The sequence below is a fragment of the Thunnus albacares genome, chromosome 22 (assembly GCF_914725855.1).
Source record: "Thunnus albacares chromosome 22, fThuAlb1.1, whole genome shotgun sequence".
NCBI lineage: Eukaryota > Metazoa > Chordata > Actinopteri > Scombriformes > Scombridae > Thunnus > Thunnus albacares.
The window spans coordinates 18,134,961-18,161,195 of record NC_058127.1 but is presented as its reverse complement, the minus strand read 5'-3'; the positions used below and the strand labels follow the sequence as shown (position 1 = coordinate 18,161,195).

Here is a 26,235-nt window from a genome sequence, read left to right as displayed (position 1 = left end):
AGCAGTCCACACGCAACAAGGTTTCCACTGGACTCTTTTTTTTTTTTTTTTTTTTTTTTTGCTGTACTCACTTTGAAAAAAATAGTTTATTTTCAGTTCCCCCCTGACTGCTTAATTATGTGTAATAATTTCAAAAAAATCTGACATAACACTTGATACATCTAGTTAATATCAACCTCAACCACACATTTAGTCTCTGGCTGTCACTGTGAGTCTTACTGCGAGTGTCTGTTGCTCAGATAACAGAAGCAGCAAGCAATCGCCTTTGACACCAGGTTTCCTTCCCTCCTCGGAGCCTGCCGGGACTCGGGCCATGTATCCGCTGCCGCACCCCTGAGCCCTCGACCACACAAAGGTAGGAAGCGGCCGCCAGAGCAGGGCGCATTGTGATGAGGCCACTAAATCACCTCTCGTTTTATCCGCCGCTATTTACGCACGTTTCGCCAGAGGAAACCATAAAGACAACAAGGCCTAGTAAATACATCTGAAGAGACTCGCTGGAAAGAAGGGAGGACAGGCCATTAGCTAATTGAATGATATAGATAGTTTGGGCTTTTGATGTGATACATGTCCGCATAAAGTTTAAGAGAATGATACATACACCCCACCTGCACGGCACAATCTGATGTGATCTAGTACAACAGCACTGCAATAAATACAACTTAACTAGTAAACATTAACTTTTAGATGTTGAAACGGTGTCACAAAGGTGCTGATTCATCCGTATAACGCTTGAGGTCATAGTAGTCAGCATTACACCATGACAAAAAAAACATATCAAGTGTTGAAGCAAAACAGAAAAAGTAACTTTAAAACTATACACAACAGCCTTAAAAAGGCACTGACTCACAAAAGTGTAACAACAGTACATTGCAGTTGAACTGTATTAGATCATACTTTTTATTAAACTGTGGCAACCTTCTTTATGATACAGATAAGATCATTGTACAACCATTGCAACGCACAGAAATACATACATGCACGCATACATGACGGCAAACAGCATTTAGGACGGTAAAATCAACATGTCAGAGAAGAATGTAAACATAGCGCTGGTGCTGGAGCAACTTGCATTTAACTTCACTCTGACAGAAAGAGGTCAAAGGGCAATAGGTAGTAAACACTCAGCTGAATGAATTGGTCACTTTGCCTTTCCTCAAGAATTAGCAGGCCATTAGCACCTCGTAAAAAGGACCACTTTTCTGCTTTACAACAGATTAGGCCTGCTTTCATACAAACAGCCAAGCAAAGTGATTCAATGCTATCACATGAGAGTATGGAAAACAGAGTTCCAGTATATGTAAAAGGAAAAAAAAAAAAAAAAGCCACAGAGGAATAACATCTACATAGCCTACTTCAATACACAGATATCACTTTGATATGAGTTTATTAAAGGGACAAAAAACATTTCTTCAGAGTCAATCCCAGTTAATTTTCCAAAAGAACAAATTAGCATAAGATGAAGTGGGTCATTCTCTTGTCTTGATTAAAGTAGGCCTCAGCTTTGCCCATGTGGCCAAGAAGCAGACTGCAAGTTCAAGCTTTGCGCACTGAAGGCCTTATCGGGGGCTTTTTTTTCCGTAAACAAGAGGAGGAGGGGAATAAAGTAGCCCCATCGAACATAATAAAGGGAGCATCAAAGCAGCTATAGAGGAGAATCAGTCGGAGTATTAGAAGCCACTTGGGGTTGTCAACGTGATGGCTTAGATGTCACTGGAGAACATCTTCATGGACGTAAAAGCGGGCAAACAAATTAAGAGGGATGAGCCCGCACTTGGTGGATTAGTTTTAGATTTATTGAGGCAACTTAGAGCTAATGCAGAGCAGAGAGAAAACAAGTCTGTCAAAGCTGAAAAGACATCCTCGTGGTTTCAGTGACTAAAGCACCTTTTTCATATTTATTGATAAATTACTGAAGTTTAAGCATGTAACACTATATAAGACTTATCTTATTGTAGAGTTATTTGACTGTGGAGTTCTAGCAAACAGGATCTGGGGTACATTACAAACCGGCTCAACTTGACGGAGTGCCTCTCATTAATGAAGATTACAACCTCATTTCCCTTAGTTAACCTTGGCAAGTGTAGTACAGTGTGTTCTGTAAACTCAGCTGTAAGAGAATGCATGTGTGTGTGTGTGTACGTGTGTGTGTGTGTGTGTGTGTGTGTATAGTGTGTCCTGATAGCAGGTTAGGGTAGGATAGCAGTAGCCCTGCGGCAAGCACTCGCTCTCATAAGCACTTCATAAAACATGGGTGTGGTGCAGGTGCTATGTGAGGAGTGAGGAGGAACCTATAGACTAGACTCCAACTGTAAAGGCCGCAGGAGTAGATTTATGTCAACGAGGGACAATTTACAAATGTTTAAACCGAATGGCGGAAGGTGTGGCCTCTAAAATTCATCATTTCTGAGTAAAGATGGGAACAATCTTCCAACAACAGTTTGATGATTTCAGCAGTTGGATTTCATTCCTGGCTGCCGGGACTAATACAGCGCCGTGTCCTGAGCGGCCCAAGATACTCAGCAACCCAAATGTGAGACGATGGGAAACGCACATGCAAGGGTATTTTTAGGCCAGCGTAATTTCCCTGTGACACATTTACTGCGGAGGACCTCAAGAGTGATAACATGCACAAACCGCAGCGTGCGGAGCGGAGTGACAGCAATACTCGGAGCCACAGGAGAGACAGGCCAATTAATGCCATGAAGTCCTCCAAGTGTAGCCCTGTGTATAATCCCACAACCTACTTTATGGGGTACGCTCCCCCGGTTTCGCTGATGTGTGGATCATTAATCACATTTCATATCAAACGTCTATCCCCTGCCACAAACGTTCGGTCCCTAAACTCCGAGCTATGTGTGTCAAATATTCCTTTTCGACAGCAAGCAACTTAAACTTTCCACAATCAGTTATTAACAGAGGAGCTGGTTAAAGTGTATATAATGTATGTTTTTAAAAAAAATCATCTGAATTTAAGGTGTAATACTTTTCAGCTGAAGTGCCTAAACACTATTTCTGTGCTACCATGTGAAACGACTGAAAAAAAAAAAAAAACACTTATTAAAAGAGCTCGCCAACGTCATTAAAAGAAGAAAAAGTATGATGGTTTAAACTTCAATTTAACCAATTCCACTTAAATCCGAGCTCTCAAAATTCTCGCTCTGCACGCATAACTGGCACTTGAGACATAAAAAGGCAGCTGCGACGTTTGGTTTACATTATATCTTAGTGGTTGTGGCCAGGGGATAAGCATCAGGAGAGGTTTATCTCTGTCACAGTGCTCTATGGAATATGTAAACACTACGTGTAATCAGTGCTGCAGTGAAATGGAGTGCAGGGGTAAGGGGGGGCGGGGGGGGGGGGTGTGGGAAAGTGAAGTGCTTTAGGAATAAGCCGCCATCTTACTCCTTCAGCTCGAGGAAAGATAAGACATTGGAGGCAAAGCTATAGAACCTCTTAGTCTAAATGTTGTTTTTTTTACAGTAGATGGGGTGTTTTTTCAGTTAGAAATCCACAGATTTGTTTCCTAATCAACCAAATCAGTGAGTCTTATGCAAGTAGGATTCACAGTGACTGAGGTGTTAACTTTCACTCCGCTGAAGACCTTCACTCTCATCTGTCCTCATCTCTCCCGTCTCTTCTTGGCTTAACTCTGTCAGCATGTCTTTGTCCCCCCCCCTCCCCCCCCCTGCCATCCGCCCTGTGAGGCAGCGCCGCTCCTTTTTTTTGTGGAGGACGGGTACTCGTTTTTAGTGGAAGAGCCTCTCTCTCTCCCCGTCTAGAGCCCAAGTTTTTAATATGGTGTCCAATCAAAAGTGATTAAGCATCGCAGAGCACAAACAATGCTGGCCCTTAAATCTCTGTGAACCCTCTTTCACTGGAGCGAATGAAAGAGCACTCTGTCTGCAGCAGCAGATGACAGACGCGCGCTTGAAGATAAGTCTTCTCCATGAGCCCTTATCCCGCAAACACCCACCGTCCGCCCCAAATAAAGAAATAAATAAATAGATTACAAAACGCCACATACAAGAGAATGGGGATCCCACCTTTGCTGTTGGGGTTATAACTCACAAAAGGCATCAATGGGGAAGTGAAGGGTGTATTTTGCCGGTAAATGTTCCCATTTACAGCAAAGTGCCTTGAGATGATACCTAAAACCAGCGGCACCAGAGTGAGAAACCGTCGATCAGCTGAAAGGAATAAAGTCGAGAATAGAAGACAAACACAGGGTCGAACATACGAGCACGTACAAAGACGGCACGGCGAACAAAAAGCCTGTTAACGTACGAGCATGAACGCAACCCACCAATAATAAATCACTAATAAAACCAGCTGCCTCAAGTACACTATCTTTCACATGAGAAAGAATTATCCCAAAAACAGTAAACTTGGTGAAATTTCCCACAAATCATCGTCGACTCTCACATAAATTACAATCACAATGCATGATGTACGCTGCATGTAACAAAATACCCTGAACTAATGCATTAGATGCAAGCGGTTCCTACAAGACATTCGGCAGCAGGAAGATTTAAGGAAAGCTGAATACAAGGGGTAGCGAACTAACGCCAAGAGGATACTGTTCTTTTAAAATGCCAAGAGCGAGAGTAGTGTTGCAGCTTACAATGACACAGCGGTTGGACGAATGTTTCATCATTAATATAATATGAACATGAGACAAGGGTTGCCTAAATGCGTGTTTTCGGCGCATGTAATGCAATCTTACATCTGGTAAGCTTCCATTTGTAGTTGAAGTGACGGCAGAAAAATACAGTCGGGTTTAAAAAAAGGTTTAAAAACAACTGTTTTAGCTCAGTTCAGCAGACAATCGCTCAAAGAAGAAAACAACTCAAATTAGATGTGATACTTCATAAAATTCAACAATCTTCTAACTTTTGCTGCCAAATTATTGAAATTATTACAGCATCCAAAAAGGAAGTGTTAGAGATCTATGAGCCTATATGAGGCATTCAATAACAACATACCACATGCAGACACACTTGCAAACTTTAAGCAAAGAGAGGCAGACAAGCATCGTCACCAAGAGGTCATGAGAGGGAGGAGCTGGCGCTATGACAACAAGACATCAGCCGTCTGCAGTCTGCTGCCGTCAACAAGTCAGCGTGAGCACTACCATCTGACTGGGCTTTCCCTAACACTGCCCCCATACACTCAGCCAAAACTAGCTATTGCTGCTGCTGTTACTGGCTCCTGCTTTCAATTTCACTAGAGTGGGCCGAGTAATGGCTTCAGCATTTTGTGGTCTGCTGACACATATGGTCCGTGGAGCGAGCTGGTCCTGTCCCCCCCCCCCCCCCCCCCCCCCCCCAAAACCCCCCACTCCCCCCCCCCCCCCCCCATCGATTGTTTTGGGACGTGCATGGAGATGTAGGCAGAGGGAGACAGACACACAGCTCCAGGGGTTGGCTACAGTTATGGGGGTGGGGGTTTGGGGGGGGGGGGGGGGGTTGGAGGGGGTCGGTGGAGGGGTGGTGGGGGGGGGAGGCGTGCATGGGTCTTGTTATGACTGCCATGAGAACTGGGCTCCGTCGGGCCAGCACTGTAATCAGTGTGTTACCACAGAGTGTGGACTCAACCAAATAATACTTGTTCATGTGTACCAGCAAGTTTCAGGCCTTTTGGAAATAAAATATGAAGGAGGTGCTTTACTAAAACTCCTGTTATCTTCAAAAAGGGCCCCCAGCTGCACAAGTCTTACACTTTCATTTGATCTGATATCTCTTGTGATACAACTATTTTTTTTTTCCATTCACTGCTTGGGTGCAGGGTGAAAAGGATTAAGCATCTTTCTGAAGGATACGCTGGCAGGGATTGAACCCAGAACTTCCAAGTAATGGAGGGAAGCTCACTCATAATTAGGCTAGCCTCCCATTAATCCTGACAGCCCTCAGGAAATAGTGTTTACATTAAAAACAAAAGGATACTTTTTCGACTAGTCATAGGAATGACCACATTAACCTTCTCTTTATCACTTACGTCACCACTAATGCCGTTGCTGGTAGTAGGGCTACTGCTGCAGCTGCCCCTATCTGGCTGCATGACCTAGATTAAAGGTTATTTGCTCAAGTCGCAGAGGCAGCTCCTTCGGCTCGCCCTTGTTGGGTTTCCTTATCTGGGTTTGTCTGGACAAATCTCGGACACAAAGCGCCCATTTTGTGCTCCTCTCTGGAGATCCTGTTACAATGTTCCAGACACGACGCGGTCCACCAGCGGTGCCTCTGGGAGCACGGTGTTTGGTGGGGGCAGTTAGCTGCTTCCTTACTTTAAGCATATGATACATGTGCACTCCTCTTACGTCTCAGAGCGCGCTTTTGTGCCGTGATGGGGTAAAATGATCAGCGAGGGGGTTCAAATGATGTCATGCTGGAAGAATTCAGATATAACAACCTCCCCATCCCCGTTACCAACCAAAGAAAATATACAAGAGAATCCAACAGCATCAGAACTCCCCAATGTGCATGTTCTGATTGTTTCAATAATCGCTTTATTGCTCAAGGACCTTCTGATTTTTACTGCTTGAGATATACCGAATCATTTTCATGTCAATGTCCTGGACAGTTCAAGATGAGGTTCACAATGTGATACAAAAAATAACAATCAAAAGTTGAAAAAACGGCTCTTGGACTTTACAGTACAGGAAGACACTTTTGGAGACTACAAGAAAAATAACAAGTTGTTGCCTCTCAGTGGTATTAAAGGAAATAAATACAGCTCTCCACCCAACGACGCACATGCACAGTGAGAGTGGATACAGATGCAAATAAAGGCTTGAGGTTGATCTAGTGGCCTTATTCGTCTTGTGCTCTGGAAGGACAAAGTACAACTGCGGGAGTGAATGCAAGAGGCAGAGAGACGGAGGGAAAATGAGAGAGTGAGAGAGAAAAGAGTAGTGTTCGCTGACCTCATTCTGACAACAAGCCCGGGAAGAGCCTTTCCCTGGAACCGTTTCGCAATAGCACTGTTGTTTATACAGGTGGTGGGTGAGTCGAGCAAGATATGCAGAGAGCATGCATTTTGCAACACCTCATTATGAATACTAAACACATGCAGCATGTCAAATCAGAGAGACACACACATACACAAGCACTTCATCCCCGGGCCCGAAGTGTGGCTTGAGTTTCGTTTTAGTTGTGACATTTGCAGGGAAGGCGTCATTTTGTAGGCTTCAGCCAATTCATCCCTCTCTGTTTGAATTTCAAAGTCAAGTTCCTTTACGCGTTCCAAGGGCTGTCAAACACTACTATCCTCGGGTATCGTCCAGTGAGTGCTCGCCTCCTGGAACGGAGGCCTCTGGTTGGCTCGTGTGTTTGGCTGCGGGGCCGTCTCCGGCAACAACATCCACTTGGCCACAGTTCAGGCCTGTGGAAGGCTACAATAGCCCAAAGGTGGCTGCCCAGACCATTGTTTATGCAACAGCACACTACTGCCAGGTTAAAGGGAAAAGAGTAAGACAGCGGAGAAACATGGAGGGCTCCTGCCTGTAACAGAGTTATGTAGTAGATTTCTTTCACTCTTGCATAAGATATTTTTTTTAAGATTATTTTACCATCACAGCATTTAAACTATATTCATAAAATTGCCGCTGATTACAGTTTAACATGTTGCTATGTAATAATAACGCTAATGATAAATATTGTACCATTATATTATAAGTTTGAGCTATGATTATGCATTGTGTTTGTTTTGTAGAGGAGGTGACACAAATGTTGCAAAGATACAAAATGGAAATCTGGTACCTTAACCATTTAAGCCATTTAACTTTAATGAAATCTTACCCAAACTAAATTGATTTTTACGCTGTTATTTCTGTAACAGCTGAAGCCTGAATACAAACCCATGCATAAGTTAATGTAGCGCCTATCTTATTTTCCTACTAACCAGCGAGGTGAACCAAATCCATTACATCTTTGAGAGATGTGAGAAAAAAAGGATCCACACAACAGCTGTTTGGTAAACATACCAAAGTAATTGTTCCAAATGCCTTACTTTAACACAGATTAAATGCAATTAGAGGCTGTTTATCTAACCACAACAAGTCTCTCTGCCAAGAGAAAAACCTCTGTCATTGTTTCTAGCAGTTCTGCTCAGAGGGATTACAGCTGGGAATAGGATGGCTTTTTTAAAACGTAATTTCCTTATGTACAGGAAGGAACTTTTATACACAAACAAAGCGTATGTTCGTTGCATAGGAAGCACTATAGGGATGGGAAAAAACGATTGGTTGGCTAAGGCAAGGGTCTTCTGAGGTGAATATGAAGAATTTAGGTCAGTGCAGCCGAGACGTTTAACCAGCTCAAGCCGCTGCAGCCCGGGTGGAAATAGCATGGGAGGCCAGGGAGAGGGGAAACCAGTGCGTCACAGCTCCCGGCCTGACTCCAGGCTCCCCCCGACGCAAACAAGAGCCATAACTTCCCTAATGATCCCGGATCATGTACGCCTCACACACGTTCCACCAATAGGGAACGCTTCCTCTTCACCTCTGACCTTAAAGTGGGTGTGCCCACCTTTGACTCCGCATGAAGTTCAGAACATGTAGGCACAGTGCTAGTATGGTGGGATGAATAGTTTGGAAAAAAAAAAAAAAAAAAATCGGGTTTGAATGTCCCATTGTGGAAGAAAGTTTAATCCAAGTACAGTCAAAAGTTTGGACACACCTTCCCATTAGCTTGAATGAGGAAGTGTGTCCAAACTTATGACTTCTCCTGTGTGTACAAAATCTTTTTGCAATCTGGAAAAATCATATTTTAACACTTAACAAATCTCTTAATATCTTTACTATTTGCCAAAACTTGATAATCTAACACTCTCCTCCTTTCATTTTCAGTCTCCTTGTCACACACACTTGCACTGTGGTTCAGAAGTCCAACACACACACACACACACACTCACGCACACACACACACACATTGTAAACAGTCTTTATTGAGACGTGAGTGCTTGTATAAACATAGACAAGCCCTATTGAGGGTCCAGGGCTGGGCTGAACAATAAGGGGGGAAAGTTGCTGGACGTTCCTCACAGACGGTGTGTACAAAATCCAATTATCAGAGCCACGGCATTAACATTCCAGCAGTCTGGCAGGTGACGGCTCCGTCTTTTCAGCCCCCCCTCCTACACCGCCAGCATGGGATAGAGTCGCCCGGCAGCACCTCGACAATACACACACACACACACACACACACGCACACACATGCAGCCCTCTTCAGCTCCCCCCCCCCCCACACACCCCACCCCTTCTAAGATCCCCCAAGTATTGAGACATACGTATATAGAGGGAAGAAGGCAAAGAGTGGGGAGGCAGTTGGGGGGAGTGGGGGTCCACCAGCGACACTGGTCTTTTCTTCAGGAGATCAGCGCGACCAGCCTCGCAGGCAGTATCAGTCAATGGGGCATTCTTCTCCTCTCTGTCTCTGGGTGAGAATATGTTGATCGCTGATAACGTTGCTTTGATTGCCATAATGGGGAAACCACTTTTTGTTTTGAGCGTTAGCCTCCACACAGTGTGCGCTTTGTCAGCACCGGGTGATGTTCGTAGCATACAAGATGCCGATTAAGAAAAGGTTTAATGGTAAAACAAAAACAATGTTGTTGTTCTTGGCTACGGGGCGAGCTGATAATGGATTAAAATAAAGTCTGCCCATACAAGTCCTTAAGGGACAAAAAGAAATGCAACTAACCCAGAGACCAGCACACTGCGAGTTTAACCCCGCATGCATGTCAAAACTTACAATACTAAAAATACTTTTTGGAATTTTTTTCTGTTTTGTTTAATTATAACCCCCCCTAACTCCTGTAATTAGCTTCTTCTCACAGCATTAATTCCTCTGGTGTCATGATGCTGAGGCCATCACGCATCATTAACAGTTGTTCTTTTCTTTGCTTTACTTACAGTACATATAGTCCTTATCACTATGGGATGTGGTGTACGTGATAGGGTGCATGTGATATGCAAACGCCTCTGCTTGGTGTACTGCCCTGTACCCGTGTCAGGTCCTATATATAAACTTACATCTGGGCCCCATTCTGCTCTTTCCATCATATCACCCTGCCTACATAAGACAAGGCTGTAAGTAATACATACAGTACAGGACAGTATGTTTCACTACAGTAAAATAGGGCTGCAACTAATGATAAGTAGCATGACTGATTCATCTCTTGATTATTTTTTGACTAATTTATAATTAAGTCTATAAAATGTATAAGAAAATAGTGAAAAACATCCATCATAATTTCCCAGAACCCCAGAAGACAACTTCAAGTAGCTTATTGTGTTCAAGTAACAGTCCAAAACCCAAAGATTTTGAGTTTATAAATACATAAAAGAGGCAGCAAATCCTCACATCTGAGAAGCTGAAACCACCAAATGTTGGCATTTTTGCTTTTAGTTCAACAATCACTTGATTATAAAAACAAAACTGAAATCATTTCCTGTTGACTGGCTACCATGCCTGTCTAATGGAATGAAAAAGTTAAATGTCATATCTAATCTGCAATCAATGAATTTGTAACACCATTAAGTCTTTTTGGCCCCAGTGTGGCTATGTTTTTTTTTTTTAAATAAAGAAAATAAGAAAAATGCCTCTTAACATTTTTCAGTTTTAACTACTATTGGCTTCACCTGCCCCCTTTTCATAGCTGCCTGCCCCCCTCTCTGTCTTTCACTGTCCTCCTCTGCGGTGAGATGTTAGTCAAGTGTCTTGTGCCTTTCTCCACCCTCACCAGAAGGCCTGCACGCAGTTAATTATTCTTGGATGGCGGATGAAAAAAAGTCAGTTTTTTCTTTCTTTTTTTTTTCATTAGCTCAGCAGCGGTTTCCCATTCATAATAGTTGGCACTGGTTTCACGCTGCCTGCCAGAGATCACACCCCAACCATTTTCATTTTCCTTCATCCATTTGTTTCATTCATGTCATAGATTTGGCAGGGGCCCGCATCGTTTTCCTGATGGCCGTCGACCCTTCAACACCCTCCTTTTAAGTCTCAAACTCCCGTTTGTGGCTTTGTTTTGCATCAGAGTAAGGAAAATGTGGAAACAACAATGCATGTTGGTTTGCATCCAAATGACGCAGTCTTGAAAATCACAGTATTTCACTTTTGGAATAATTAATTGTAATTTAAAGCTCAGTATTTCAGCAAGGCCATGTAAAGCACTGCTGACATGCTCTTGGACAGAGGAAGACTTCACAAATTGAAACTTTTCCTGGGAAAGTAAATGGATATTGTTTATGTATGTGAGTAGCTGTGCTAGGATAAATCCCAAGTTGAAAAGAACCATTAAATAAAGAGTGTAGGCTAACACCCTGCCTTCATAAAGTATATTATCCTCTAAGATTGCGGAGGTAGTGAATGCACTCTCCCTCCACACTTTAAGTGCATTACATAGTGCATACAGCTATCTGAGGCCCCAAGAAACAGCAGTTTATCACCATACAACTACTGGAAATATGCCCACTGACAGGAAAGCTATATCACACATACACACACACACACACACACTGAAACACGCTGCTCCCACCCACTGGTTCAGCAACCACTTTGCGAAATCTATCAGCTGCAGCTGCGTGCATGTGTTTAAACGCGAGCGCCCACAAGCAGAATACACGTGAGTTCATATGTGCATGTGAGCATCTGAGTTCAAACACTCGTATGTGCGTGTACAGTAGCCTGCAGATCCCCGAGCTGCAACCCAATCCCAGAGAACTCCAAAGTGACAAATAAAACCCAGGCTCTTTAGCGTCATGAACCAGGATTCCCAACATGGAAACAAACAAGATGGCTACTGTATCTCCAACTCAAGCAGGCCTAGCAGTGTTCTCCAACTCCCATCTGAATGGAGTTAGAGGCTGGCTAGCAGGAGTGCTGTGGAGAAGAGTCTCCTGGGGCAGTTGGCTCAGCAAGCGGGACTAGAGGATGGCTGCACCGTGGATTAGGGCCCCACAGTGGTCCATTGTTAATTGGGCGCCATGTGTGAAAGCTACAGAGAGATTAGTTTGTACAGCTGCTGCCATTTGTCATAACTGCCCTTAACAAGACACACATGGCAACCCAAGTTACAGCCAGAGGTTTTACAGAAAAAGGGAGAAAAAAATGTCTGGTGAGCGTCTAATAGTTTGTGAAACAGACCTGCATAAGCAGATGAAGATGTTCCTGGGAAACACCATGCAGACTCAGCTGGAATCCCGAAAGAGATGATGAGCTTGAGCATTACTCATTTAGCCATCTGTAGGTCAACTAGGGTCATTATCATAACTACTCTAAAAAGCTATGTTAAGTCTGTAGAAACCCCAGAGCACAGGTTGCAAACAATGAGGGAAGATCAGCCATTGCATCATCGCCCTGTTGGGCAAAGCTCAAATTAGAAAGGGTCTGTGTTTTATTAGACAGGCAAGGGTTGGACGCCACAGAGATAACAAGAGGGGTTAGTGACTATTATGGCCCGGTGACCTCTTGTTACCCAAATTTCCTTGGTAATGTAGGCTGCGTCATGAGAGTTATTTTTTGGTAAGAATCCGCAGTGTAATTGTGGGTTGTAGGTTTGCGCACATGTTAGAGGTCTAATTACAATTTTGACATGGTAAATCTGGAACAAGTTTTTAAAGTGCTCTCACTTTAAATTTTTGCCCAACAGACGCTAGAGGACTGTTGTTATTGAGGAGCTGCGGTCCACTGAATCTAAAAGCAGTCTTTTCAGCTGGAGTGCATGTTAGCAATAATCAGACGTGTGTGCAGTAAATAAGTTCATGATTTTCTGCATGCGCATGCATATCAGTGCCAGAGTGTGTCTCCTTGTGTGCATTTTTTGTGTTTGCATATAGAAATTTTTGGAAGGATTTTCTGAAAGTCAGTGCAGTTTAACTACCAGCTGGAGCCTTGTGCCAGTAGAGAGAGCACAGGCCAATTTGAGAAGAATCCAAGCTATCTGGAGCCAGATCATATAGGCTTTCAGAAGGCACCATGGTAACAAGCCCCGTTCCTTCCCAGTAAAAATAACGGGCTTCATTAACCATCCTGTTAGTGCTGCAGGGGGCATTTATCACAGGGTCCAGACAGGACTGGACTCCTAAGACAAGTAGAAGTTGCACAGTGGCCAAATAATTTCATCATTACTAAACTGAGAGCATTTCCAACTGGTTAAAAGATGATCCAACTATCTAAATTCATATCTAATCAAATTTTGAAAAAGTCATGGCAAAAGGGAATACTCTGAATAAATTGTGATTGATAGTTCAGCTTTGAAGCTAAGTCCTTTGCAGAAATTGGCAAAGGCAGAGTTTTGTTTTGGAGTTTCTGATTAAAGTTACAAGTTGTGAATGCTGTACTTTTGCCATATCTAAACTGAATTCTAACATACTTATGTGGATATCTCCAAAGAAAATATGCAGGGAACAGGCATTTATCTATTTTTGTTTTTATTCTGTCTACCAGTTTGTTGTTTTATTACCTTGATGTAAAGAGGCAATGTGAAAACCAACCAACAAGGTGTCCATATTTCCTCTCTTCCTGTCATTACTTCTATATGGCTTACTTTAATCACATACAGCCCCCGCTGCTCAAAGATCCTGTCTTTCATAAAAGTCAGCATGTTTATGTAAGTGCTAAAAATGTAAATGACTTATTTTCCTACTCTCCTTGCCTTTTATGCTGTTCTATAACTTTTCTTGATGTATAGGTCAATAAAAACAAACAACCATATTGAGGGTTTGGGTTGTTTACTACATTGAATATATGGCATCTTCTGCTGATCGAGAGTTGATTTCTAAATTTGGGAGCTTTTCGAGTGAACCTGACATATGTGAGGGAGGAGTGGAGGCTTTTGGCTAGCTTTGACAACTCAATGGGGCGCTGATGAATCCGTCCCAAGCAGGCCATTCCCAAGCCCCAGACGCCATATCCCCTCTTTGACCCACTGCACTGACATTAGAAAGAAATCCTCTGGGGATTCGCCCCCCCACCCCAAACAGCAACATGCCCACCCAAAAGTACATTTTGCACAGCACTGCAATGGCAAGCCTTTCTTTTTCTGTGCCGCTCAGGTCTTGTCGAGCCGTCACAGTGATGGGCTGTACTGTACCGCCAGACAAAAGAAGAGACAACCATCACTCTGGGCCACTGATCGGCCCTGTCTGGACTGAAAAGACTTTGATGGGGCAAAGCAGGGTGGGGGGGTTGAGGGAGGGGGGGCGGGGGGGCGGGGGGGCTGCACAGAGAAGTTAGTGTCTCCTGGGCAACCACTCTGATTGTCTGTCCCTGTCCAAAGTTCCCCATCACACCCCACCTACTACCCCTTCTCATTTTTTCTTCCCTTCATTGGTTGTTCACAAGGCTCCTTCCTGGGTGAAAGGGATTGGCTTTTGCAAGAAAGTCTCAGTCTGGTACTTGAGGGGTTCTTTTCTCCTTGCTGACTTGAAAAAAATGTGAGGTCAAAAAACATCTTCACATGAATTCTCTATCTAAGACTTTTGTTTCTCCCCTCTCTACATTCTTACTCCTCTTTCCACTACAGACAGTGCTGTCTCACATGACCAGTCTAGCAGGCAGATGGGACGATAGTATGTTTTTCTAGCAGTTATGCTAGTATGATGGCAAAGAAGAGAGGGCAGCCATTGGATGGAGAAGCTCAGGCAGTAGGGAGGGCCTTTGTAAGGCAGGACAGTGAGGTACAGTGTAGTTGCTGGGATAGGGGGTGAATGTACCTATTTGTCTTCATTTGGGAGGACCGGCAGACAGGGTGGGGGTGGGGAATCTATCCGGGAGGAGTGGGAGGTGCCGGTCCTCCAGTCAAGTGGCCTCGGGGGGATTTGAAATGCATTTGGGGTCCTCCCCAAAAGCCTGGGAAAGTGTGGTGAAGCTGAGATCTTAACCATAGACTAATGACACAAACTGCAGTCCTTAACCAAGTGTAGCCACAAACGCAAAACTGAGTCTCCTGCTGAAATAGACAAGAAAAGCCTTTTTAACACAATGCCTGTGCCTTAGAGTGCCAGAAGAAAGACTTTGCCCCATTTTTTTGACGGATGCATCAGCGCAAACTGTGACACAAGCAAATTAAACACACTGTTGCAGAGCAAAAGAGAGAGTTGTAAATTTTGTTGAGAAAGAAGGCATCCACATTTCTCTGTGGCCTCTGCTCCGAGTTGCCTTGTTTCCATGGAGATTTATGTACACATGGCACACAAAAGAGGGCTAAGGAGGTAACACGGCCTGTTTAAGCCTTGAGGTATTTGCTCGAGCAAAACCCCGCTGCTAATAACACAAGCTTCATACTGAGCCAGGCAACCTGGCTACACTGCACCCAGGTTAGTGTTTGACAAAGAGCAGGAAGGGAAAGAAGGCAGAGGAAAGTCAGATGAAGATCACAAACCACCGAGGATCCCAGAGAGGGACTGAAGTCATTAAGAAAGAAAGAAGGAAAGAAAGTAATCCAGAAAGAAAGAAAAATAAAGAGAGCAAGACGCAAGAAAGAAAACAAAGAAAGCAAGCAAACATACACAACACTGCAAAACATAAATAGCTCCTGGGTTAAGAGAAAAAGGATCGGGAAGACATTTAGTGGGAAGCGGAAATCAATAAGGCAAGCGGTGAAGCTGGGAGGGAGTTCTAAGTGGATTAGATTGAGAGAATGTGTTCGATAGGTTATGGCTCTGAGAGAGAGGTAGCCAGACACCGCAGGCTCTATTGCATACTAATAAGGAAGCCAGAATAGAAGCTAAGCACAGGGTTGTGTGGTTCACTCTGAAGAGTTTTACTATATGCTTCTGGAGTCATCAGTGAAGGTTTTTCCCAGGATTTGGATTTTACTGTCTTGTTGATTTTGCTTTGAATGTTCACCATTAGAATTTATGTCCAAGAATAAAATTCCACTCAACTTCCTAAACACCCATTTCTGAGACTTTTTCCAATACCATCACCACCAGACTTGACAATGAAAGGGAGCTGAATAACTTGACTTAACCCAAAATAGGGAAGACAAACAGTAGTGTCCTTAATGCTGTCTGTTTTACAACAAGTTTTGTTTCACACTTCTGGCATAAACCCAGCCACCCTTTCTCTGGCCGAGCGCCTGGGCCTGGGACAGCTGTCATGGTCGGAGTCTCTGGCTTGAGGGAAAGCCAGAGAGTGAGAAAAGAAAAGAGACTGGGAGAGAGAGGAGTGAGAGAGTCATTTGGCTGGGCTGTGTGCCGCAGGGGTGATTCCTGATGGTAGAGGAGGATAAGGGGATGCAGGGAGGGAGGAATAGATGTTGTGCTTAGTCACAGACCTCCTCTGTGACCCAGAAGGTCAGGCCTCCGCTCTGGCCGCCTGACCAAAGCCTCCGAGGCAGCCGGGCGGAAAACAAGATGCAAACAGCGAAGTGAGCAGGGAATGGCCAGTCTTGAAGACAGAGACCAGCCAGGCTACCCAGCCTGAGGGATCAGATAGGGGGGTGAGGAGGTGTGGAGGTGGGGGGGGGGGGGGGGAGGAGGGGGAGTCAGTGGTGCCTACTCCCCCTCACTTAGGCCAGTGAACCAAGGGACCACCAGCCAGACCAGAAGGAGTGGCGGGGGAGTGGAGACAAACAGTTGCCAAGAGACCACCGGTGATCCTGCGACCGCCGCGGTTTGACCCCGATTGAGGAGGTCAACAAGGGGGGCTTACAAGCAGCTCCCCTACCTCCTCCCCTGACCACCCCCCCCCCCCCCCCCCCCCAGGCAAAAAGTCTTCCTCCTCCATGTGCCCTGGGCCTACAACGGCGCGTTTTCACTGATCTGTTTTGCTCAATTAAACTTCAGAGGACACCCTGTCACATCTCTTTGCAAAGGTCATGACCCCAGGGGCAGAGGTTAAGTCTGGCGCTCGTAAAACAAGGTCTCCATTAACATGGCAGCATGTATTCGGAGGTAATCCATCCATTTCCACAAACTATCATGACGGTGTGAAAAAAAAAGTTACGTTACTAGAGGGGGAAAAAAAGTCAAGGTAATGATGTTTTATGATCGTGTTAACTTTCAGCGGCAGAGTAATAGGAAAGCTGCTTGACCTTGACTTCTTTAGTCTCCCACTGGCCTACCTCAGCAATCCTTTTCTGTAACCCGTTATGAGGGAATCCACTGATAACTTTCGAAATGTTCAGAATTCTTTGGAGTAATTTCTCATTTCTACTACCATCCCCGCTTTATTCCACTTAAAACTACTTCTTGCTGAATTCATTTTATAATTGAGGTATCTTAGGAAAATGAACGTCAGACCATTTCCAGAGTATTTTCCAAGATTCCTCCTAATTCTTCACTTGGATTGCTTGTGTATCTTACTCACATTTCTTTTAAAATTGTTTTATTTGCCTATTTTATTAATTACATACATGTGTAAAGAGAACAAGACATATAAAAACCCAGGGCCAAGTACTTCCAGTGAATACAATTACTACATTCCAACATTTGTTGAGAAAGTAGTGATGAGCACCTTAACAAAACCAAATACAAACGAGCCCTACAGTATTCTAACATGTCCTAACATGACTATTATCTACATGCTCAGTTACGACTATTCCTTCAAGTTGTCAAACTGGATATGCAAAATATGGATCCAGGTGGGGAGAGGCAATGATTTGAAGAAAAAGAAAAAAGAATTGCACTTATTGTTTTATCAGATTAAGATAAAATAGTGCATTGGAGTACAACTGCAGTGTGTGTGCGTGTGAAAAGCCAGGGCCCTGTATTGAACACAGCCTGCCAGTTGGCACAATGGATGCCACAACCCCCACTCCCAGCCCCCAGCCTACTTCCCAGCGGGCATTCATCTGGGCATGCACATGGTTGCTACAGCCCTGCCTGGCTAAATGCGTCTGTGCCCCAGAACAAGGGGGCTGAGTGCCCTCTCTAAATTCAACCAGCACACTCGCTTGCCAACCCGCCGACCTTTCTCAGGCAGCGACCCACCAGAATCAAAAAACAAATACACGCTGAACTTATTGATTTTTTGACACGAAAAATAACAAGAAAAAAATACGGTTGAGTTAATTATGGCAGCAAAATATTTTAGGGAATACAACAGTGAGCCATTGCCACATAGAAGCACGGAGTACAATATTAAAAGCAGAGTATGGACCCATTTTTTTCTAGCAGTTCGCACAAATACCAGATTCTGTTTCAGACAGAGAGGCGTTTGCTAGTTTCTTTGTATTTGATTGTATGTTTGTTTGTTTCGTGCAGTTGCAGCAGAACAAAGGCAGCGGCTTCCATTCTGCCACTGTCAAAAAACTTTCCAACGTGCCCGCTGCATTGCGGATGCCAACCAACGAATCAAAGGCATGCTGCAAGCAGACAAAGAGGGTTTGATGCCAACCTCCAAACCTCTAACAACCATTACTGGTGATTTGCCTGCCTCCCTGGCACAGTGCAAAACAAAATGGCGCCGTGCCGCACGCTACCACAATATGGCTGCATTGTCTGGAGGTGGGCACTGCTTGGTAACTTGAAGAAAAGGAAAAGCCGCTTTAGCTTGCAAATACGAAAAAGGGAAAAAAAAAAAAAAAAAAAAAAGCATAGGCGTCTCTGTGATCCCGGTAAAAGAATGCTATTTTGTATTTGCCAAAGTTTCGACCAACAGAAATTTTGGGGACAACAGTAAATAATCGCATCTGATCCGCAAAGCGATGTCGAATCAGAGTGAACTTATTCACCGGCGAACGAGAACATTATGTTCACCTTTTTCAACCACTAAAATGAATCTTCCTGCCGATATGTTGCTCTTTCTCCATAGCGGACATGTTTTTTCCTAAAATAATATCCGGTGAAATACCGTCCATAATGTATAATACAAGCAGTTGTTTATAATTCAAATGTTGTATATTACGAAAAAGCAGCACTATAGAGCCATTTTCAAGTTGGTACTGAACAGTTAAAAATGCAGCAGATGTAAACTAGAGAAGCGGTGGCATCCTACAAAAGACACAAAAGAGGGTCTGATGCCAACTCCGGTGCCAGTGGCAACCATTATTGTCTCTGTGCTGTGCCTTCTGCTTTCCCTGGCACTTATCAAACACAAAATGGTGCTCAGGGTTTGATGATAATGAGCTAGCTATACAACCATTTCTCCCTCAACAGCAAAGTATTGGTGGGTATTCGGTGCTGCTGCAATAGATTTAATACAGGGAAATTTCAACAGGGAATAGTATAGAGGGATTCCTATGGTGGGAGAAGAAAGAGTTGGTGTTTCCCTTAAATTCAGCAAAAAAAAAAAAGAATGGATCAGGTGACCAAATAAGAATAAAATTTTAAATTTATGACATCGATCTAAGCAATGTTTCTAGCAGAGCTTGTGCAATGTCTATTCTTAACTGCTCTTCCCTTCTCTTTAAACTTATTATGGACTATCAGATTCAAAAGTGATGTTTCAGTCATTAAATAGTGGGTGAAAATTCAAAGTTTCTTTCTTCCAATTAACTTTTAGAAGACACTTCAAAACTGCTTTTCAAAAAGAATTTCCTTTAATAAATGTTGGCTTAAATTGTCAATGCTGGAGATCATCTCAAAATGTTTCAGTAAAAGCCATTATTTTATTAGTATGCGACATTCTTTTGGTTGTATATGTCTACAACAACAAAAAAAAAAAAACTTTCTGAAAAAAAAGAGGTTTTAACACATCCGTTCAAAAAATGTACATGTCAAAACCTATTCCAGTACGTGGCAAAAGAATTTTTCAACCTCGCGTTTCACACTGAAAAAAAAAAAACACACAGCACACGATTCAGTCTTCACATTGAGCACATCACTGTGTCCGCAAAAGGCTTTCATCTAAAAGAAACCAGCTTTTCAGGAATTAAGAAAAGAAAGTGGTTTCCATTTCAGCTTAAACACGACCACACATTCATCACACACTTGATTTACAGCAGATAAAATATGTCATACAGTATATACTTAAATATTAGCAACTGAAATTTATTGCCAAATATTAAAAAAGGCCTAAAGCTTACTCATATCATCAATGCTAAGAAGAGATGTGACTTACTGTCAGCAATATGTTTATATCGGTATTACCTTTATTTAATGGTGGAAATCTCATTTTAAAAACAAAAATGTTCAAATATGATTTTTTTAAATTGAGTTTTAAAATTACATCATGTTACATTATGTCATAGGGACTGTGGGGACGAAGGCCACGATTTTTTAACATATTAAAAACAACATCTGTTTTTAAAAATGTGGTGATGAATAACACGAAACTGAAAAAAAAAGGTTTTACAAGAATCCAGAGTTACTGTTGTATAGACTCAGTATTAAACAAATACTGCTGTTGGCTTTGTTTTAATTTAAGCAGTCTTTACTGAAACTTCCTACAAATGTCACTACTTAAGATTTGAACAAATAGAAGAGGTGTGTGTGTGTGTGTGTGTTTAGTTACACGTGTCTGTATGGCTGTGTGTGTGTGTATGAGATAATACACAGCCTGTCCAAATTATAGTAACTGAATAATCATTGAACATGAGTAGGAGCTGCTGCTGGAATACAGCAATACAAAAACACATTTAAAACATGTCTTAGATTTAATGTTTGATTAGACACTGTATTTTTGTGTAGTAATCTGCTCTACTTGAGACATGTAAATATGTATTCTGTCTGTATACAGTACTGACTATCATATTTCTTCTGTTTATTTGTCTGGCCATCGTAGCGCTGATCTCGGCCAATCTCAGCGAGACTGCCAAAAAGTAACACATGTGACCCTTGACCTTGCCAAGACATCATTCACGCATGCGTGTTAGCTCACACACACAGTAACACAAACACACACAGTATGAGCTTGTCCCTACCTTGGTCCTGGACATAGTATGCTAGAAACAAGTCCAGCTCCTTGACCGATACTGTTATGTGGTGTGGCTGGACACAAAGTGCTGGGTTGGTGCAATGTGGAGACTTGACAAGGCGCTCGCCATCTGTACTTTCCAGAGGGATGCCTTTGAAGAGGATGACCATCACCAGGTCCAGACGCCAAACTTTGTCGGCCTGCCGCAAACAGTCGATCCGGCGGATCTTGCCCTTCTGGTCCGGGTTGGATAGCACACAGCACGGGTGCTTCTTGCCCGTCACACTGAGGACAAAGTCCTCCCGGTACTCCTGCCGAATGTCCTTACGGAGCTTGGCCAGCAGCCTGGATGCCCACTTCTGCTTAACCTCAGGTTTCTCGCTCAGAAGCTCGTCCTTCACCGCGCGCTCCTCATCCTTGGACATCCGCTTCTCGTGCTTCTTGAAGTACTTGCGTTTTCTGGCCTGGAGGTTGAACCATGTGTAGGCAATGGCACGGACGTGAGGAAGAAGTGCCTCGATGAAGGGATGAAATTCATCCTGGAGAATCCAAGGGACACAGTGAGGAAGAGGAGAGAGAGGAGAGAAATGTAATCAGAAACTCACGTTAAGAATCATGGGTTTAGTCAACTGATAATCACAGGCAGAAGGGAAGTTAGACACCAAATAAACCATTCCTCATAATCAGTCAAATACTATCTTATTGGCAGTTAAGTCAAGACATTTCTCTTCACATAACAACACTGATTTTACCATCCTAGATGTATCTGGACATACTGCAGGTATGACAAGGAAATTCCACTGTTTATATCAACTGCCAACACTACAATAGCACCAAGCCCGGTGACTGAATGCACTCGCGTCTCCGCTCTCATTTCCCGAGCATGCTCTGAGCTGGACTCCTGTGCTGCTGCTGCTGCTGCTGCTGCTGCTACAGAGAGCATGCGCCCCTCGCAGTTGCATTTCTCTTATCAAATTATCCACATTCCGATGCGAACTTATGCCATGTTCATGAAGGATGGTGGATAAGCTGGAAGGGCAAAGTGGGATGCAGTTACAATATAGAAAAGTTAAAGAGATTCCCCCCTTTTTTTCTCCCCGGCAAACAGCCTCAATACGCAGGCTGCATGTTTAAAATGGATTAAATACACAGAAAGAGGAGAAAGTCGGCATCTTAAATGAAGCAGTCGTGTGAGAGGTATTTGCAAAAAGGTTGAGTTAGGACTTGATTAGAAGTTCATGCCAAGTGTTGAGGTTAACACACAGAATGATACTTGCCCAGCTTCATTCCAAAAACCTGAGGTTAGCCTTTGATATTGAGACTGTGAATTACTTTGTTCATCTCTTTTAATTACAAAACAATTGCGTAACGTTATTTTTCAAATAACTCATCAGAGATCCAATTTAAATATTTGTGAAAATATTTTCAGCACAAATTTGACTTTCCCATCTAGTTTGTCTGCTGTTGTGTCTTGTATTCAGCATTGTGCCGTTTTACTTTATATCGTAATATCTTTAATTCTCCACTGAAAAATATTGCAAATACGAGTCAAAAAGAGAACGTAAATGTTTATTCATTTTACAATCCGCATTGGACATAATTTATCCTGATATCTTCAAACTAAAAAAAGCTAAATTCACACATTTCTACAGCAACCCGACAGTTTACTGATCTAAAGGCTTTTCCACTAACAATACTCTCGTAATTCTTAAACAAATTGTAATAATCTCTTAGTGTTTGTTCTGTGTTGGTGTAGGAATGTACAGGATAGGGTGCATGATTTAAGAGTAGTCCGAAATTACAGCAGCGGTGACTAAGAAGTGGAAACATTAACTTATCTTTGTTTTAGGTCATTAAAATGTCAGATTTAGACAGTATAAGCCGCTCCTTTGGAGCAGGCTTTTGAAGAGTTTTGCTCTTTTAGTAGGCACGCAGGCACGCCGGCTGTAGGCAACCACAGAAATCCACTCCTTATCTGTGCCTGCCGCTGGTGCTCCTCTGAGAAGCCACATTTCTGCTCTGTACTCTCAGGCCAATAAAACTCTGCTCCAGTACACTAATGTCAAATTATAACCATATCACACTTTGTAAATACAACTTTTTTATTCTCTACCGATTCTAGTTTTGAAATGTAGTATATTTACTAAGGATACAACACTTATCTGTAGTCTTTTCGAGAGGTAAAAAAATAATAATTCAGATCTCCTTTTAATGTCATCCCCTCGCTATAAAGTTGTCAATTAAACTGACAAAAGTAAGCAGTAAATGCTAGTAAATTTGCTCCGAAGCAACTGTCTCTGAAATCCTTCTCACATCTGGTTTCCTGTTTAAAAAACACTTTAAATATTCCGTTAATTTTTTCAACCAGTCTAAAGCCAAATGCTGTAAAGATAAATGACTTGGCCAGGGCCTACGCAGTGCACTTCAGCTGGGGCCATAAAAGCACAATCCTCTTAAGTACAAACTAAACCACATCTCAGTCAATCACTTACTTATGCCAAGTAAAATATAAACAGTAAAACTGAGTCAGCCAAAACAGGCAGCTACTCTGTCCAACCTGAATCAACCTTATCATGCGTTTGATCTTCCTACAGTGAAAGTGGCTTTATCTTCTTCCAGTACACTTCACTAAAGTATAGGGGTTTTGCTCTAAATAAAAAATATACACGTGTAAAAAAAAATATAAACACGCTCCAGCGAGGCTGGGAAGTGTGTGTGAGGTTATTGGAGGACGCAAATAACCTAATTAAACCTGAGAGAAAATGAGAATACCTGTGCCAACTATACGGGATTATCAAGATGACAGTCTATCTTAAAAAATCATCTTTACGCACAACTTTACGCACACAAAGACGCAGAGAGATTGGCACAGTGGCGACTTTTTAAGCGCCTGTAGCGCTATTAAAATGATTTTTCGTTACAGTTTTCATTAGAATCGAAGACCTTAAAAGTAAAAATCACAATAATTGTGGCACAAACGCAAGAAATTTAGAACTAGAACTTAATTTTTAGTTAGTTTTTACGCTGTATTATTCATTCACAAGAAAAAAATGCATTATTGGTATGAATTAGAAAAGCATTTCCAACGCAGGGGATGAAACTACACAATCCTGACTCGTACACAGAACTTTCTACCCCCTGACTACAGCCTGTAACAGTTTTACTAAAAAATACGAAAAGCATTTTATATGTGTATAAAAAAAGACACAAATACCTGAGTAAGACAAATCGGAGAATACATGACGAGACGGCTACACAGAAAGTGAATGTATTTGGACTGATTCCTTTGATCACTTTATCGCGCCATTCCTGGACCGATGTGCACCGTGCGAGACTGTGGAGCAGCTATCCGCGTAAAACAAAAAGAGGTTATCCAAGAACATCCATGAATTTTTGCGATCCAAAGATTGTCGTGTCCGCAGAGGAAAAAGAAGCTATAGGCAGGAGATTTTTGAGGAGGAGCTGACATGCACGGTAAGCACTTGATGTACTTCTACTCGTAGAGCCGGTGCTGCGTACTCCTCTACTACATGGGCTCTTTGCGCGTGTCGGTGCAGTGATATCTCGTTCATAAAAGCATTGTGGGGAGCTTCAGTGTGTGATGTTCACCCCTGCTTTAACCAAACTTGATATGAAATCGACCGGTGCACCTTCGGTGCTGCGCGATTCCAGCAAATCAGACCCAACTTTTTTTCCTTTTTTTTTTTTTTTCACCCACGTAATTACACAGTCACACTCCTCCTCCTCCTCCAAACACACAACCCCTATCCACCATCCAGCACCTTCTCCTCCTCGGCTATGTGAAAAGCAGACAATTCATTTAGCCCTCACTCCATCTGAATTGTTTTATGAGCTTCAGAGGACTTTGGACCACAGCTTCAGTCACACAGAAAAGGAAGAGGAACATTTCCCTCCGCAGCTCTGGCACCTTTTTTTTTTTTTTTTACCCCGCGTCAACAACAAGCGCTAAAACTGCTTTTCCAGTTTTTAGATAATCAAACTCAGTGTCTGCTGCTCACAGTGAAAACAAACTTTTGGTCTTTTTTTTTTTTTTTTTGGTTTGTCAGGCACTCAGTTGAACATGAACTCAGGTTAATTACCTTTCAATGTTCTGCTTCTGAAATAAATCTTTATAAATAGAAAATGGCACATATTCAATATTTCCTGAATACAAGGTGTTATTTATCTAATGCTTACCTCCAACTGAAGATAATATATTAATTGTATTGTCTACTGCGGAATAAACCTGTAATAATCTACTAGTGACAAGTAAAAAAATATACTTAGTTTGAAACTTTCACACATTAGAGGGAGTTTTGTTTTTTAAATGTATTTTTAAATGTCAGATTATATAATTAGAGGGAGAAATAATTCTGCTGAACACCTGATTCATTTTTTTAATGAAGTTGAAAAAAACTCACAACTAAGCTATATGGTAACATAGTAGCTCTACTGCTGAAAGGACTGGAAGTTAAACATTGTTGCTGCAGTGTGTGTGCGTGTGTGTGTGTGTGTGTGTGTGTGTGTGTGTATGTGTGTGTGTGTGTGTGTGTGTCCTACAGAGCTGTCAACAGTCCACACAGAGTTCATTTGCCAAATTAAGGGGAATGAGATGTTAACATAGGCTGCCGGAGAATCTGTGCCAGGTTTAGTACAATGTTGGCCCGTCCGCGTACAGGACAGTGTTACAATATCACAAAGAGCGTTATCACAACATTTGAAAGCAATAATAATCCATGTTCACGTACCATTGCACTGTACTGCATGGATTAATAGGGAATCCTGGAGCCTGGTTGACAACACACAAGCCGGTAGCTTCACATTTCTCACGTTCAACTTTGTGCTTTGGAGGGTTTTTCTCTTGCAGTGCTCGCAAAAAAAAAAAAAAAAAAAAAAAAAAAAAAAAAAAAAAAGTCAACACCGGAAGACAATTCTTGGCAGATAGCGGTGAAAAGAAGTTAGGAGCACCTCGCGTTTTTTTCTCTTTTTTTCTTGTCTTCCTTCCTCTTCAAGTCTTACTTTTTTGGATCGTTTTTTGGGGTTGTTCAGTGAAGTTGAACGTGATCCAGAAGAGGCTGAGTTTTCGGCACTGGGTTGGTCTCCGCCTTCACTTTCACTGTGTGACTGCCTGCCGCCCTCCGGCTCTCAGCACTGACTGTCAAGTCTGATATCACTTCAACAAGAAGGTTTCCGGCGCCAATTTTCCAAATAAAACCCTTACTGACAAAAAAACTACTCTGGCAATTTCTCTTTTAACTGAGAGTTAGCGGTGGAAGAAGCACTCAGATCGTTTATTTCACTTCACTTCTCAGACTTTTTCACGCCTAAACTGACACAAATTAGACCCCATTTGATACGATTTTTGCTTTGAGATGTTTTATTACAGAAAGTGTATGAAACCCATGACCACAATAGTCATACATTCTGTCATTGT

The 26,235-nt window shown here is 42.7% G+C and overlaps 1 protein-coding gene across 10 annotated transcripts in view; it reads right to left on the bottom strand.

Moving 5' to 3' along the window:
- LOC122973573 (nuclear factor 1 B-type-like) overlaps positions 1-26,002 on the bottom strand; it is a 68,674-nt gene extending 42,672 nt beyond the window's left edge. For 5 of the 10 annotated variants that reach the window (XM_044341206.1, XM_044341214.1, XM_044341207.1 and 2 more), the window contains exons 1-2: positions 24,016-24,515; positions 20,809-21,340 (exon numbers count right to left, since the gene is read on the bottom strand). In XM_044341206.1, coding sequence (XP_044197141.1) covers positions 20,809-21,340; positions 24,016-24,042 — 559 coding nt within the window. In that variant the 5' untranslated portion in view covers positions 24,043-24,515. Of the gene's footprint in view, positions 1-20,808; positions 21,341-24,015; positions 24,517-25,549 lie in introns of those variants that run through there. The other 5 variants (XM_044341210.1, XM_044341211.1, XM_044341212.1 and 2 more) reach the window with 5 other exon arrangements.
- Between the last annotated feature and the right edge of the window lie 233 nt (positions 26,003-26,235).